The sequence below is a fragment of the Ochotona curzoniae genome, unplaced genomic scaffold (assembly GCF_017591425.1).
Source record: "Ochotona curzoniae isolate NIBS_2020 unplaced genomic scaffold, NIBS_Ocur_1.0 contig_43, whole genome shotgun sequence".
In the NCBI taxonomy this organism is placed as follows: domain Eukaryota; kingdom Metazoa; phylum Chordata; class Mammalia; order Lagomorpha; family Ochotonidae; genus Ochotona; species Ochotona curzoniae.
Window position 1 is genome coordinate 21309716 of NW_024466218.1, and position 16808 is coordinate 21326523.

The following is a 16808-nucleotide window of genomic DNA, read 5'->3' on the forward strand; positions in this document are numbered from 1 at the left end:
TCTTCACATCAGGAAGGCAAAACCCTCTGGGATCTCTCTGGCACCTCAGGGCTCTCCCCAGCCAAGCCTCCGTGAGTCGCCATGCCAACCTCCCAGGAGTGCTCGGACAGACGGGCAGTACCCTGGACCAAATGGGTGGCAAAGCAGGAGCAGGGAGCCTTCACGGGTCAGGGTCAGCAGCAAAGCAGGACCTTGGCCTCTCAGTAGCTGCCCATCTCCTAGCAACTGTTGCCACTTAGTGCTACTCAGTCCATTGGGACCAGAACAGAGTTGGGGAGGAGGGTTTTATTGGCACAGATGCCAGCCAGGCAGCGTCCTCAGCGGTGAAGTAGGGTGGGGGAGGAATTAGAAGGAGAGCAGCCCCCACTGTTAATATGAGGGCCTTGGTGCCACAGAGTGACAGGGGTATTTCCTAGGTTCCATCTCAGATCCTAGGAAGTACCTTGAGTGACAGCTGCCACGAGACTGGCCTGTAGCTGCAAGACAAGCCAAAGCTGCAACCTGGTGCTGTGGCTGCTGTTGGCCACAAGCCTGAGAGGAGGCTGTTAGGATTTACCCATCTTGACAAAAAAGGTGGAAAGCAATCACACCAAGAGGTAATGACAGCGCTGGCTTGGAGCCATGGCAGGGGAACTCTGAGCGAGTTCAGGTAGCTGCTGGACCTTCACACGGAACTCCCTGAGGATCCACTGTGACCCCGTGAGTTCTCGGTTTGGTCCCTCAATGCCTGCTTGGCTGCCTACCTCTTCCTCTTTGCTCAAGAATCCTTCCTGGAACCACCTGCACTGGATCCTCTGCAGCAACAGGTGAATGAGGATGTTCTGGCCAACCCAGAGAGCGTATATTGGGATAAGCCCATCCCCAAGCGCTTCCGTGCAATACCACCAGATCCCAAGGAGGACTAAGCCATGCCTGCGTCTTTCCTACCACAGTTTTGAAAACTTTGGCAGACCCTCTAAAGGGCAGACATTGCTCACCTGCAGCCCATGTAATGCCACCTCAGTAGCCAAGTGCTGCCTCCTGGGCTGTGTTTAGGAGCTCCAGCATCCCAGCCAGGTAGTGTAGCACCACCCCTGAACCACTCAGCACAGGTGGCCTTGGGGCACTTCCTGTGCCTCTACTGCCAGCCCACTTGCCCACCCCACCCCGAGATTCCAGAAGGTGAGAACACGTTAAGGGGAGCTGTGTTAAAAGCTCTTCCCCAAACCTGTGGCCACCTGGGTGCCTCGGAAGTGTGAAATCGGCAAATGCAGGACATGTGAAGGAAGCTACTGGGGCCCAGAACCATAGAGGCCAGGACGACAGATGGCTGACTCAAGTTCAGCCAGAGAGGAGTCCCAGACACAGGTGAGCGTGTCTGAAGACGTCCCGACGCTCTTACGCTGCACCTAGAAGGATAGGCACGTTCTCTGAGCCCTCTCTGAGCTAGCCAAGGGGCCTTCCTGACTCCCCCTGACTCCTCCAACTGGGGACTACGTCCCACAACTTCCTGTACACACCATCTGAGGCTCCTGGGCATACACTGAGGGGACAGGCTCCAGGTCATGTTCCACGAGCAGGCAGGAACGCTCACTGGGCAGGGAGGGGCTCACGACTCCCTGACACCCTGCAGACCCCCAGGGGGTAGGGCCCTGTTTACAGGTCTCAGCCTTGACCTTGGCAAACAAGACTGACCTTCACTACATGCAGGAGTCTCCTCCCACCAGGCTGCTGGCTGGGGCCCGTCCTCAGGCTCACCCTCCCTCATTCCAGGCCCCTGCCCTACTCACACCAAGGTCATGCCCTCCCAGTGGGCCCACGGTGCTGACCTTGTGCCCTGGTGGTTTCTCAAGCCAGGCCTGTCCACCTTTGTTTGTTCATGGGCCCAACCCTAGGCTGTCCCTGTGACACAATGCAGTCCCTCTGCAGTGAGTGCACGGTCCTCTTTGCAAGGTGGTCGCCAACTGTGCTATCAGGTCAGTGGCCCCCGGTGGCATGGGCCGCCTCCCCGACCTGGCAGGAGCTGGCTCAACAGCACACACTTCTTTCCATAAAGCTGCCTGCATACACACCTCTGTGTGACAGTGACACACAGACAGCAACTGAGCAGGAGGCACATGAGCATATCCCCTCAGAGGGGCGAAGGTAGGTGCAGGGCCCCCACTTCCTCTTTCAGGATCCAGGGAGCCAGCCACCCAACCATGGTCACCTGAGGAATAGGTGGGAATGGCAGCCCCGGCTCAGCTCCTGAACTGGACATGTTGCCTTGGTGAGGTTTGAGGGCACCTGCTGTTTCCCTTCCCACCCACTTCAGAGCCCTCTCCTGCACGCACTCCTGTGTTTGGCCTCCCTGGCCATGGTTACACCCCCTTCACGCCTCACTTCCTCTCCCAAGTTCTTGCAGAATGTGGTGTTCTTTCCCTGCTCCTCATGCAGGGTTAACGACGTGCCCATTGCCCATCTGGCTGAAGGCCACTGCCCCTTTCCCCCAACCCCCCATCTCCACCCAGGACTCCTCAGAGCATGGTTGCTCACCAGATTCTCATTGGTCAGCCGGGACATCTCCTGCTGGACACCAAACTCCACCTGGGCCTCTGGGGAGAGCAGCAGTGTCTGTGAGAAGGTCTGCTGCTGTCGGTCCATCTCCTCCTTCAGGGCTTCCACCTGGGCCTTCAGCCGTTCCACCTCCTCCTCATGCTCCAGGCTCTGGGCCTGTAGCTGTGCTTCCAGCAACCTGTGCCAGGCAGAAGAGGACAATGATTACACCGGCCAGCTCAGGGTCAGCATCTCCAGGAGAGGGGCCCTGGGCAGAAACACGACAGGGAGTGGCAAAGCACACAGCAGGGGCTGGACACTGGGGTCGGTCATCAGACAAATGGAACAGGCTGGCGACTCATCTGACAGAATGGGAAATGGAGGCCAAAGGCACCCCTCACTCTTGGGCAGTTTTCTCGGCCCCCATTTCTCATTTTGCGAGCAGAGTCCATTGGTCTGGGGTTCAGAGATTCCCTGTATCCAAAGGCCAGTGGCAGAAAGAAATGTCCCACTGTTATCTTTTTAAAAAGATACACCCACCCTGGTGTTGAGAAACCCAGACAAAACTGATCAACTGAGCTATTCATTTCCTATTTTCCCTATGGTAGATACCATATGGGTTTTCAAAAGGCAAAATACTATTCTTGTTCCTTTTGTTCTCACCATTATTACTCCCACGATCTCACACACTCCCACCTCCACCAGCCACAAGCCAAGGCAGTTTAGAAACGATGGGTAAGGGGGAGGGGAGGTTTAAGATCACCTAGGCTCAGGACAAGTCGCAGAGATCTGGAGGGACTCTAGAAAAGGCTGGCCACAAGCCTCAGAAGGCCAGGTCCCCAAGGGACATATGGGACAGTTCTGGAAGGCATCTGCTCCATCACCATGGCAGGTAGGGAGCCAGCAAAGGCTCAGAGCAGTGTCTTCTGGAGGTAGGTGCATACAAATATGCCTGTGATGCTGCTTCCCAACTCCACACTCTATGTGAGGTTGGCAGGATGCTGGACATAAGTGCCCTTAAAAGCTCTGTGACAAGGTCTGCATGGGGGAAGCATTTGCCCCCTCTCTTCCTGAGATGCAGAGATTATGCCCTGAGCTGGGCACTGTTAGGCAGCAGCTGGTGAGCTGCTGATTGCCCTGGAGGCCAACAGGTGGACAGGCACAGTGGTTTGGCAGTTCTGCTGTACTAGGGAGTGCCGATGTCCAGAGAAGAGGAGGGAGTCTGTCAAGGAGGGGAATATGGAGAGGGGGAGCTGGCTGTGTGGCTGGGGGGCTGGCACATTTCTGGCAGGGGCTGTTGGGTAGAGTTTGGCAATTGAATCAGCACTGGAGGTGCTACACAGCATTCAGATGTCATCCACTATTGGCCACAGCATGCTAAAAGCAGTCACCAGGATGCTACGAACTCCATGAGACACTGTGGGCCCACCGCCCAGAGGATGTCTCCCAGTGAAATGTCACTTGTTCCCATCTCAGGGCTCTTCCTCGGTATCCGGGTGGACTGTTTGTGACTCAGCCTGGGGATGTGTGCCAGGGCAAGATTCCCACCTATGCACCAGGCAGGAGAGTTCACCAGGTGAGAGGTGAGGAAACCAGAAGGACTGGTTCCCTAGCCTGGGCTCCCGCTACACTGTGACGCTGACTCCAGCTATCTGCTAATGTATTGCCCCACCCCATCTGCAACTGGGACAGGCACCAGGAGTTTCACCCTCAGGTCCCTCCGCCAACAAAACAGGCTGATGGGTGGGACAGGAATTGGGTCTTACCAAATCACCATGACAGACAGACGCGGCAGCTAGTATTTCTTTTGTGCTTACTACCTGTAAGGCAGGTGGCAAGTGCTTTACCTGTATGAGTCTGACTTTTTACAAGGACACTTCCAGGAAAGCTCTGTTCCCAGCCACAGGCCACAGAGGAGAAAACCGAGATACAGCCCGTGCTTTGCTCGTAGTGGGGGGCCATATTGGAAGAGCAAAGCTGCAGAGCCAAAAGCCTTACTACCTCATGGATACACCACTCTTGGCTTTGCTGGGGAGAGATACTTTGTGTTGCTGCACTGGGACCCCCATGATGACACCATCAGGGAGAACAGGATATACGCTGGAGGGCTCTAGACTCCTGCTAAGAGCCCTGCCAGCAGTGGCAGAAGAGAGTTGGGCTCTATACTCTTAAGCTGCCCCTCTGAGCCTGCCCCTCTTGTTTAAGAAGCCAGGCAGGGGACTCTGGCCTCATCCCTCTCTAAAGAGGCACAAGTGAACAAAGCAAGGCCATACACCCACCTGCTGGAAATGGCATAGGTCAGGCCATCCCGCTGTTGTGTCTGCTGCCTGTGCCTAACCTGCTCACTCACTACCAAAGGCCACTAAGCTACCAGCTTATGCTCTGGTATCACCAAACCCTCCATGTTCCATGGCTCTCCTGACCATGAGGTGGTCGTGAAGGTGAGATGACATGGGGCAAGCACTGCACTTGGCTGTGGTCAGCTCTAAGGAGCCCCCATGACGAGGACCAGCCCATGTGCTGCCAGGAGGTCCCCAGAAGCAGGAGCAGCAGCACAGACTGGGCTGACACTTCTGGCTGATCCTATCGAGTTGGGGAGTGACTCGACAGGTAGAAGGTACATTGCAGAGCGCCAAGAGCCCCCAAAGGACAGCAGCCTTCTAGGCCTGGTTCTAACTGGCTGTGCTCCTCTTGTCCATTTCCTCATGTATGGAATGTGTGGTTGGGTCGCCTGGTTCCTAAGGTTCACCTGGCCACCCTGTGCTACCACCTGGACCTGAACAAGCAGCCTCTCTCTTGACCTTATCTGCACAGTCTGGACACAAAGTGGCAGGTTTGTGACCTCCAGGGCCCCCTGGCCAGCATCCTCTGTGAGCTGTGCCCCATTCCCTTATACTCACTGTAGTTTAGATACAATTGGGCATGGACATGAATAGCACAACAGACAAAGCAGACACAGGAAGGAAGGAAGGAAGGAAGGAAGGAAGGAAGGAAGGAAGGAAGGAAGGAAGGAAGGAAGGAAGAAAGGAAGGAAAGAAGGGAGGAACACATTCGACCTGGCAACTTGCTTTAGGCCTTGGTAGGCCAGGCCGAGTTCTCCATCTTCATTCAAATAGCCCCAATCCTCAGTCTTGCTAGAAACAAAGGCAGAAAAACAAGGTGTCTGGTGCAGAGAAGATACAGGCAACAGAGAGCTCAGGAGGCAATTCTAGCCAGACCATCAAAGGCTTCAGGACTCCCATGCCCTTCCTGCTGCTGCACCTGCTCCCTGGGATGCCCATACCTCTCCCTCCAGCCCCACGCCCAGGTCTCCATCACTGACTTGCACATGGGCACCTGTGTAACACACTAAGAATCACAGCTGGGCACACCATGCCCTGTGGTCAGGGAACACCAAGAACTGCAGCTCTGTGATCAGCAGTGTGTGGCAGCAAGGACTGAAGTGGAAGCACCGCTATGGTCTCAAACCCCAACATGGACATTCAGAAAGGAATTAGGGGTAGGCCTCTCCCAGGGGAAGCTTCAGGGTGAAGCCAATAGCCACTGGGCTCAGTCTGGCAAGGAGCTTAAACCTTTTATCTGTGGCTTAAACAATCAGCTGACTCTAATTCCAGCTCTTGGTACAGAATCAGGTATAAAGGCACAGCTACAAACTTGGTGTCTGCTGATGCTGGCAAAGCGCTCTGGGCCTGTGCTGACTGCTGCCCTGGGCCTGGAGAGATCCTATGGGGTGTGGTGGGCAGACTGCCCCACCCACTGCTGCCAAAGACTTCAGTGACCATGAGCTCCCCCTTCTGGTTGTATCTCAGGTTCCCTGGGAGGCAGCAGGAAGCACCACCAGCCAGAATGGTTAGCACCCCTCCAATCTTACCCAGCTCTCAAGGGGCCAGCACTGTCTCTAGAGTGTGTGTGGCCTACATGAGTCACTGAAGTGCCCTATCCCATCTCCCCACCCCAGTTCAGCCACCCTGGGGTTTGAAGTGAGGGAAGGGAAGGTGGTAAGGAGCACAATCCAGGGTGCTGCATGACCTCTGGCTGCTAGGTGCTCCGATACCGTCCCAGCTCCTCCCTTCAGCAGGGCAATGAAAAAGGCCTCTGGCACCAAGTCTCCCCTGGGGACTCTTGCACCCAGTTGGGCCTCCCTGATCCAGTCTCTGGTCGTGGACTCTTCCCTTCCCTTGCTGCACTTTGCTGACCCCTGTGCCCTGTGTCCCAGCAAACCACAAAGTGACCTCGAGCTGTGTTATGGGTGAGGGCTGAGAGCTTAGCATGGCACCTTCTTAGGCATACTACTTAGGGTTTCCTGGTGACCAATGCTTTAACCCCAATGAGTAGCTGGAGAAGGGAGAGCAGCTGCAGTTCTTGGGGGACCCAGAGAGAATGCCATCAGAGTTGAACATGGGGTTCTTTTACTCTAGCTGCCCCCTCTGTCACAGGTGAGGGTCTTGGGAGCCATCATAAGCCAGGGTGGGAAGTGCCCAGAGTTCTGCATTCTGTAACACACCAGGCATCAGGGCCAAAGGCGAAGTCAGAGAATTGGGTAGCCTGGGCACATGAGTAAATGAAAAAACAGCCAGCTCTAAAGAACCCTATGTGCCCAGATAAGAGGAACCCAATCTTGCAGGAGTCTTGGGGTTCCTCCATCCAGGGCGCCACCTGCAGCCCATAGGAATCCAGTTCTTTGCAAAAGGGGGCATCCCTGTGTGCAGTCACAGTGCCGCGCCCTATTCCAAAGATTCGTCTCTCTTTCCCCTTGCCATATAAAACATGAGAAGCCACAGACACAGCAGTGAGAAACTGCAGAGCATTCCTGGAAACTTCACCTGTCTTCCCAGGGAGGGGATGGATTGCAGTGACATTCTAAAGGGCTCTGAGCTCTTGCGTAAAGCTCACTTACACGGGGCCTGCCCAAAGGTCATGGGAATGCATGCCCTGAGCCATGCTTGGATTTCAGATCCAGTTTGAACCTCTTGATATGAAAGGCAGAGTGAAAAAGACACACACACACACACATAGAAGGGAGAGATTGATCAGTTCACCCCCAAATGGACTCTGTAGCTAGGGCTGGGCCAGACCACAGTCAGGAGCCTGGAACTCTGCCCTGGTCTCCTGTGTGGGTGGCAGAGGTGGAAACAGCTGGATCAGCAGCTGGGAATCCTGGCTCCTGCATGGGATACCTGGCTCGAAGACAGTGGTTTAACCTGCTATACCACAACACCAGCCTGAGATTACAGGGGGGGGGGGCTGTTTGTACCCAAATAAATGCTTCATTTCTTCCCTAGAGCCTAGGGGCAGGGCCACTGTCCCTTGGTCTTCAAAGCCCCTGGAGCTTGGGCAGCCCACACAGGGAGGCCCAGGGAAATCACAAGGCTGGGTAACATCTCCTCAATGCCCCCCCACACTGTCATTTCTCCGCTCTAGGCCCCTGCTCCTTTTCTGTTTTAACTCAGGCCATTAGTTTCCTACTGTATGCTGGATCTGCAGCAAGTGGAGTTATTTTAAGCTATAATAAAAGCTATTTTTATTTTATCATCCCCATCTTTATCGCTCTGAAAGCAAGACAAATCCAATGATTGAGCAGCCCCTGGGAAAATCTAAGCTGGGGCTGGATCCCAGACAGGGAGGGCCTGCAGCTTGGCCACTGCCACTGGCTGTGTTCTTTTCACTTTCAGCTCACCTGTGTCCTTCTCTGCTATTCATTTCGCTTCTTCAACTTGAGCTAATTTAAAAGCACTGAATCCTGGCTCCAGTTTCACCTGTAAAAGTCACCCTCATTCTCTCTCCCCCTCCTTCAGTGAGAATTACTTCTTGAGATACTCTTGGTTTCCTGCTGGGGCCCGCTTGCAGCAACAGTTCCACCCTCTGACTATCAATACAGGGCCTGGCCTCCAGGGTTCTTCCTGGACTCAACTGGGTGCTGTCCCCACCCCTATCCCGGGTGGAATCTGTGTCCTCAATGCCGTAGGTGGGACTGGATCAGAAACTGTGGGAACGGTAGCACTGGGGAGCTGTGCTAAAAGCTGCAGCCGACGCACACAGCGCCACCTAGTGATGCTTTTCACAAGTGTCGGCTATGTTCAGCGGTTCTGAACCAACACTGGCTGAAGTGGCCAGGGCAGAGGCCTGCTGTGTTGTCAAAGGATGCTCAGAGGGGCAGGGGAAGTTAGAGAGCAGCAGGGAAGCAGTACTGCCCGGAGGGGTGTCCTGGAGCGGGGAGGTGTGCCTGTCCTGCTACAACTGCCCCCCAAAACAAACAGGAAGAAACTGAGTCACTCATGGAACAGTCAGTGGGCAGCAGGCTTGTGTCCAGGCTCTCCATTCTGCCATGCAGCCCTGGCCTGGCTGCCTGTCCGCCTCCCTCTCCAGCCTTAACCCTTGCTTGGCTCACCTCTGAGGAGGCACCAGACATGGTGGTTGGAAGGACAACCTAGGAAACCCTATTCAGCACTGCATGAGAGGTGAGACGCTCCCTTCCTGCCTTGGCAGTGCCCAGCCAGCCTTCTCCCCCGAAAGACAGGGGGCGGCTCCTCTGTGTGCTGGCTGCCGGCCTGCCCCGGTGTGGCCCCAACAGCTGCTGAGCAGGCTCCCATGGCTAGCCAGGCTCCCTTTAGGCCATCTTCCTCTCTTTGAGAAATGTCATTCTTGGCTGGTCCCTTCACCTCTGCCTTCCCGTGGCTGCTCCATTTCCTGATCCTTCTCAGGGGATGTGGGTCCCACCAAGTCTTCCTAAGACTATCAGCAATTGTCAGCTGCCTTCCCCAACCTCAACACGGGATGTATGGTCAGTGCCTGGAAACAAGTCTTAGTGGAGCAGGCTGAGCCAGGCCCACAGTAGCATCTAGTGAGAGGCCTTACCTGTTTGCCTGGCAGACACCGTGATAGGCCTCAATGGCATCTTCCTGGTCCACATGCTTCTCGCTGTTGGGCCAGCTTGTTCTGGCATTAATGTTGGGCTCCTGGAAGGCCCCCGATGAAGAGTAAGTGACTTCAATGTGCAAACAGCTGCCGTGACACGTGTCATACACAGAGGTTTTGGAAGGGACAGGAGGCTGGGAGCAGCCCAGGTCATGGCAGGTCAACCCTGGCAGGACTACAGAAGGCCCATTTCGAAAGGCCTGGGAGAGGGGCAGAGCAGTGGAAGAAGAAAATGTGCCCCTAGTGCAGAGAGCATGAGGAAACCTGCTCATTACTGCCCACTTGCTCCAGCCTCAGGTGCCCAGGGCCCATGGCCAGAGGTGGCTTTTGCCCCCCTCCCTACCCCCCGGGGCTCCACAAACTGCCCCAGAAGGTGAGAACATCAGGAACTTACAGCACGGAAGTGACACCCTAGAGGGCAGAGAGCTGAACCTGCTTCCCCTGCCCACTTCAGATGGTTCACAAGACCACCTCAGCATCTCTCTCTGACTCTGCATTTGGCTTCTTTTGCATACTTTCCTGTTAACCACAGAAGCTTCTAGAACCATCTCTCAGAAGTGGTCATGCTGAGAGAGCAGCCAGCCCCTTGCTCTGCCTTTAGAGGAAACTCCAGAAGAAGAGTCTGCTCTCCTCCTCAGTGGGGACGGAACCGCATGAGAAAAAAACAAACCCATCCCCTAGTGGCGCCCCTGCCCGGCCTCCTCACCAAGTTCCTGCCAGCCAGCCGGCGCTGGTCGGCACTCACGATCTGCGTCCTAAGGATGAGCACCTCCTCCTTGCGCACCTCCAACTCCTCGTTGGCCAGCCTGAGCTGGTTCAGCAGGAGGCTATAACCATCAGGGGAGCTGCGTGTGGAGTTGTCCTGGGCGGCGTGGTCTGCCACGGCTTTCCTCAGCTCGTTCAGGTCATTCTTCAGCCTCTTGTTCTCTGACTCCAGCTCCTGCCTCTGGAAGATAGCACAGGGGCCACACCTGTGTCACTCCCAGCAGCCGTCCTGCGGGGCTGTCTCCAGGGTAAGGGGGCCTCCCCTGCCCCACCTACAGGGCTAGCTGAAAACAGCCTTCTTCCACGCAGCAGAAGTTCCAACTGGGCAGGCTGGAGGTCTCTCTGGGAGGGTGAGCAGAGGATCACAGCACCGTGTCCCACCCCCAAGCTCCTGGGATGCCTTTTCAGTCACCAAGGTTCCTCTTATCAAGTGGCCAGACCAGACAGACATGGGACAGGCAGCTGGCTGCATGGCAGCCAGCACAAGTGGCTATCATTATCTTCTTTTTAAAAACGTGTATATTTCGCCTTCTCTGGATTTGATGCAGTTTTTGAGTCATGTGATACATGTAGTTCCTTATAGGGATGTGGTCTGTTTAGAACTTGAGTATGTCTCCGGAAAGCAGCCCATAAAGGCAACCATCACGTGGAGCACAGCCTTGAGGGGAAGGATGTGCGAATGTTGCTAATGGAGGAGCACCATTCTGTCCACTGTTCTCTAGCCCACAGTCCTGACATCTTCCCATTGCAAACCAGTAAGACTCACTGGGTCCATATGGTGAGAGGAGGCTGGGAACTGGCTCTGTCCCACAGTCCAGCCACAAGAGCGATCCCTGCAGTGACCCTGCTCAGCCCCCAAAGGACTGCCAGGGGCTACTTAGGAGATGACCTGGTCTCTCTCGAAGTCTCTTCACAGCATTATTGATCATAGCAATATTATCAATATTGAGAGCATTGAGAGGATTTTCAGTGCTTAGAAATCGGCTCAGGAATCTAACACAATCGTGTTAGGAAATTTTCCCCATCGCCAAAGTTTCGGGAGCAAGGGGGTGGAGCTGTTCTGACCCTCTCCTCCCTGCCATGGGCCTGTTTTTCAACCCGAGACTCTCCACCATCCCCCTCTGGTCCATCTCCTTTGGGGGGCCAGCACTTGGTACATCAGGAGATGCCCCCACCTTACACCTGCCCATGCAAATTCTGTGTTTTTTTTTTTTCCCAGAGTGATTTTACCCCCCATGGTCACATTTTCACTAACACTGTCATCAGGTGGAAAAGCATGCACCATTATCCTATAGAGCCAACACGAATTGTTCCTTCCTTGTGAAAGGGTGAAAAGGGGAAGTGGTCTGTTTGTGGCCCTGCTGGTGGGCACACTGGAGGTGGGACCTTGTCTCCTGACACTAGCTTTGTGCTTTGTGCTATATATAGCAGGGAGGAGGGCATGCAGCACGAGTCTCACCTTCAGACTGTTGTAGGCTAGATCTGCATCCTGGTCCAAATCCAAGTCATTCTTTGGTTGCTCTGCCTGCACAGATGGGGTGGGGGAGGGAGAAAGGTGTCACAGGTGAGCGCCGAGCAAAGTGTCTGCAATCAGCCAGGGTCAGGCTTGTTCATTCTGCAAACGCTTAAGTGTTTGCACCCCTGCTTTCCACAAGTGCAGTTCCTCCCCACTTTGATAGGCAGCTCTGCATCTGGCTATCACCAAGTATCTCAGAAACAGCCCCCTCCCACCCTAGCTCTCCTTACTTGATCTCATTTTGCCCCCAGGCACACACAGGTGGAAAATGGGTGACATCTGTCAGAGGTTGAATCTTGCTTTCCTTCCCTAAAAGCAAAATGCGCTGAAGTCCTAACTCCTGGTTGACAGAAACTCTGACCAGATTTGCAACCAGGCTCTTGTGGATGAGCTCATTATGGTAAACAACTATCCAGGATGCCTGAACCCCTTATAAGATGGCCAGATGCACACACAGGGGAGACGGCCATATGAAGATGAGGCAGAGGCTGGAGGGGGGCAACAGCAAGGCCCAGACCCCAAGGACCACCAGCAATATCAGCAGCAAAGAGAAAGGCATGGAACAGACTCTCTCTGGGAGCGACCGAGACCCCACGGCCGTGTCAACACCTGGATTTGTGACCTCCACAATTCACGGTACCTTCTCGCTGTTCAAAGCCATCCAGTCTGCAGCACTTGGCTTGGGCAGCCACAGGACACTCACACCTCCTCTGTGGCTTGTGAGCTGGGCTTAAGTACACCTGGGGGTGGGGTGGGGTGTGCTCCTCTACAGTCTCAACTCTAATCGCTTGTGCTTAGAGGCCTATTCCCTTTGTGGCATTACAACAAGTGATAGGACAGCTGGTGCATGCTAAAGCTGGTGGCTGTGGCTGGGAAGGGCTGGAATAACACCCATTAGGAGTCAGCTGAGCCAAGGGTTCCTGTAATTACAGGATTGCTATCGGATGTACACAGGTTCACGAATCGGTCACTGAGTGATGGTCCTCTGAAGCAGAAGGGCTGAGAACTGAGAAAGCCCCAAGTAAGATGACCCTGAGGTCCAGGTATGGCTGCCATCAGCTGTGGGAGCATTAGGAGGGCCTGGGGTTGACAGATGGGGGTGATGGGAGGCTGCACATTTTCCACCACTTTTTCCAAGTGAAGATCACTTCCATTTGCTGCATGCTTCCAGGCCTGCAAGCTGGGGAAAGATGATCTCCAAGCTACCACTCTCCGTCCCATGTCCGGCCATCAATTGTGGTAGAAGGCAATGCTGCCCCAGGCAGAAGTCTGCCCTTGTGTTTGACATGGCACGGATTTGCCCCCACGACCACAGAGGCCACTTGCACTAGCTCCAGGCGCCATTTTAAGATAGCCTGGCAGACACATTTCTGAGTGAATAGCCCCTTGGAATCACACTGGGAGCCAAGGTGGCTTTGCTGGGCCTGAGGAAACAGAATGAGACAGACGGGGAGAAGGAGGGCAGTTAGACACACTGGTAGCTGGTGGCCATCACAGAGGCTGGCTCTTGTGGCAGCCCAGTCACCCCCATGTGGATGGTACAGTTCAGATTTCCTGGTTACTCCTCAGAGTGAGGCCCAGGGCCATCTCTCTCTAGGATAAAGAGTCAAATAGCTCCAAATTCCTCTTGGGACAAAGGGTGGCTCCAAGAACTTGACCTCAAAAAGCACAGAATGCTGCTGAGGCAGTCTGTACTCTCCTATCAACCAGGGTATTCGGCTTAGAGAAGCTCTATCTGTGACAGCACTGAGGCCCTACTACTCTTCTTTCACTTAATGATTATTTTCCAAGGAAACTGGCACCGAAGATTTGGCACTGAGAAGTTTCTAACCCAAGATTACAAAATTATCTGGCCCTTTCAGTGATGGGGGATCCGGGATGTGGCTGGGTGGGTTGATTATGCTTGACATTGCCTGGGTGGCTTTACATAGATCATTCTCAACTTAGGAAGGTTCAACTCTGTGACGGTGTGAAACTGGTATATATACAATAGGGACTGCCCTGCGATTCTGTCCTGCTCTTGGGCCAGGGACACACAGCACTACACTCCTGGAGAGTGGGAGGGCAGCATCACGAGGGAAAGTGACCCACAGCCTCCAGTGGGTTGTGCTGCTGAGCTGGGAGGCTGGCTGCTCAGCCCAAGCTCATTGCACTTTGGACCTGTCATGCTTTTGATCTGGGATGAGTTTTATATGGGAATAAAGCCCCACTGCAAGTTGAGCCAGCTGTATTGGACCTGTGCTCATCTGGCAGGTAGGGCAGCTCCCCTGATCAAGGGAGGAGTCCTGGACAAAGCTGACCCTTTTATTCCCCACTCTGGACACAACCCGCCTGAGAAATGGAAATCCACCTGTGAGATCTCTTTCCCCACTTACTGCTCTGGAAAAGAATCAAGCCTTTGGCAGCAGCGCAGACCATGGGCCACACGTCTGGCTGGAAAGGTGAGACGGATGCTGCAAACTGAGCCGGGGTTGCAGTGTGAACTCCTGCAATCCCGGCCAACAGCGTCAGCCAGACCCACGACCAGTCAGCTCCCGTTGGAACTGGCCTGCAGCCCACAAGAAGTGGTCTTCGTTCTCCAGAGAAATGAGAACTGGTCCTTATCTCCTCACCGCCAAAGCAACAGGCACTCCCTATTCCCACAGTCCCTGGGTCTGCACTCCACTTGGCCTGCATGTAAGTACTCACTACATTGTTTCCTATTTCCATCAGTGCTAGGTCTGTTTATCCCAAATGAATCTAAATTCCTCAGTGGCTGAGGACTTCTTACATTCCCCCATCTTTGCATCTGATACACATTTTCCATGCCTATCACCAGCCAGGAACCAGAAAACAGCACAGGCATCCAATAGGTCCTTGATTTGCAGCGACTACTGCTGGAGTACTAAGGTTTCAAAAATTTCTTTTCCAAGGCCCAGGAGGCTGACAGCAATCTGGATGGAGGCAGGGCACTGCATGGTCCAATGGGCCAAGCTAAGCCTATGGCAGAGTCCACCTACCAAAGGGTAATAGGTTGGCTCTGCTCAACTCTGACTTTTGCCATGTTTACACTCTTATACACTCTAGTCCTCCTGGCATGAGTTGCTCTCTTTGTAAGTGGGTGATGATACCAAGCCCTTCTCTCTTGCCAGGCTTCCCTGGGAAAATCCCCACTCTGGCAACAGCATGGAAGCTCACTCCTGCCCAGTTTGGTGGTGTGGAGCCCTCCTAGACAACACAAGGTGCCCTCTTCCAGTCAGCACCACGTGAGCCCAGGTAGTCACACCTGCCACCTGAACCCTGGCAAGCACCGGATGGGCCATTCTCCCGCCTCAACCCCTAAGGGCACTGCAGTCCCTCTGCACACCTGGACCTTTCTGCTGTCCTGCTGCTCTCTCTTCTCCAGCTGCACCTGCAGCTTCTTCCGCTCGTGCTCCAGCTCCCGCACTCTCTTCTGCAGCTTCAGGAAGACCGTCATGTCCATGGCTGCCTTCTCCAGGCCAATCTCCTTCAATGACAGATAGGGGCAGGCACAAGGAGGTTTTAAGGCACACAACAGGCACACTTGGCGCCATCAGCCAAACTGTCTCCTGCTGTCTTTCTGAACATCAATCCATGTCTCCAGTGCAATGCCAGCACCAGCCAACCAGCACGTCTCATGTTAAAAGCAGTGTTCCAAGCTTGCCGTCTGTCAGACAACATTGGAGCCTCAGCCATTCTGTATGCCTCCTGTGGCAGCCACTTCAAGTGACTCATAATAGATTCTGAGAACAAATGGATATGGACACAGCTCCTTTCTTTGGACGTTAAGAGAACTTAATTCTGGAAAGCGCTCCATCGAGGAAGTGTGCTGAGGGCAAGGACCTTGTTTGGCTTGGTCACCTTAATTGTCCTACATTTAGCACTTGAGAAATTGTGAGTCAGGACATAACATTTCCTGATGAAGAACTGATGTGGCTGCCCAGCACTGGATACAAGCTGTCAGATGCCCTCCCCTATGCCCACCAGCCTGACTTAACTGCATCTCGAAACAGAACCTGCACCTGCCCGGCCACAGCATCCATCTATCCAACAGACCAGGAATTTCCCAGAAGACTGTTTTCTCCCTCAGGTTCATGCCTGGGTGTGATCTCCAGGGTTCTGCAAAGTGCAGGGGTGACAGGACCCATGAGTGTACCTGCCTGTATGCAGGCACTCTGAGCACACATGTGTGGATTTTAAGTCAGTGTACGCCCCTCTGTGATAATATAGCTCGGCTCTGTCAGCTCGAATTTAGTCTTTAGCTGGCTTTAAAGCAGTCGACTTCCTTGAAGAACTCGTGAGGCAAGTGCTCATGTCTGTGTGTGTAGGCAGTCACATAGGCCAACCAAAGGTGGCACGGTTGGAGTTCACATACAATGAGAACTAGACAGGGACCTAGACTATAGAGGCTACAATAGTGAATCCACAGGCCTCACAGAGTAAGAGCATAGAGCAAGCAGCCACACACAACTGTGTGACTGCAAGAAGACCCTTGCTCCTGGGACCTCCTTTTCTAGCCCTCTACCCCATCACTCATCATCCTCTTGCTTTTGAACATGCAGCAGTACCTCTGCAGTCTAATCACACATTTTGTTTGCTAACAGCTCACTGTCTGATGTTCCACTGAGGAAGTGTGCTGAGGGAAGGACCTTGTCTGGCTTGGTTACCTTAGCTGTCCTACATTTAGCAGTAGTGTCTGGCACAGACACATGCTCAGAACACACTTGTAGGGTGGGTGTCTTGCCTGGCAGCTGAGACACAGGCATCCTGTATTGGAAGTACCTAGGTACCAGCAGCAGGTGATGGGTTAAGATGTTGGGTTCCTGTTCCCCATGTGGGAAAAGGAGTTTCTGGCCTGCAGCTTTGGCCCAACACAGCCCAACCCAACTCAGCCACTGAGGCATTTGCGGAGCAAACCAACAGGTAGAAAAGACAGGCACTCTCCTCTCTGTTTCTCAGAACACCAAAAACTTTGAAAACAGTTGTTTCAAATCACTTCAACCTCATGGCCATCTCTAGGTACTTTACATGCAGTCTGTGTGCTTAGGAGTTCTTCCAAATGCTACAGGTGCACTGAGGGGCCTCTGACAGAGTTACA

General features: G+C 54.0%; 1 protein-coding gene across 1 annotated transcript in view; it reads right to left on the reverse strand.

Annotated features, from left to right (window-relative positions):
• Positions 1–16808, reverse strand: part of MYO5B (myosin VB) — a 204988-nt gene that overhangs the window by 21194 nt on the left and 166986 nt on the right. Inside the window, exons 26-31 of the mRNA XM_040984669.1 lie at positions 15057–15197; positions 11654–11719; positions 10136–10375; positions 9370–9470; positions 5571–5648; positions 2515–2713 (exon numbers count right to left, since the gene is read on the reverse strand). Of these exons, the coding sequence (XP_040840603.1) occupies positions 2515–2713; positions 5571–5648; positions 9370–9470; positions 10136–10375; positions 11654–11719; positions 15057–15197 (825 nt within the window). The remainder of the gene's footprint in view (positions 1–2514; positions 2714–5570; positions 5649–9369; positions 9471–10135; positions 10376–11653; positions 11720–15056; positions 15198–16808) is intronic.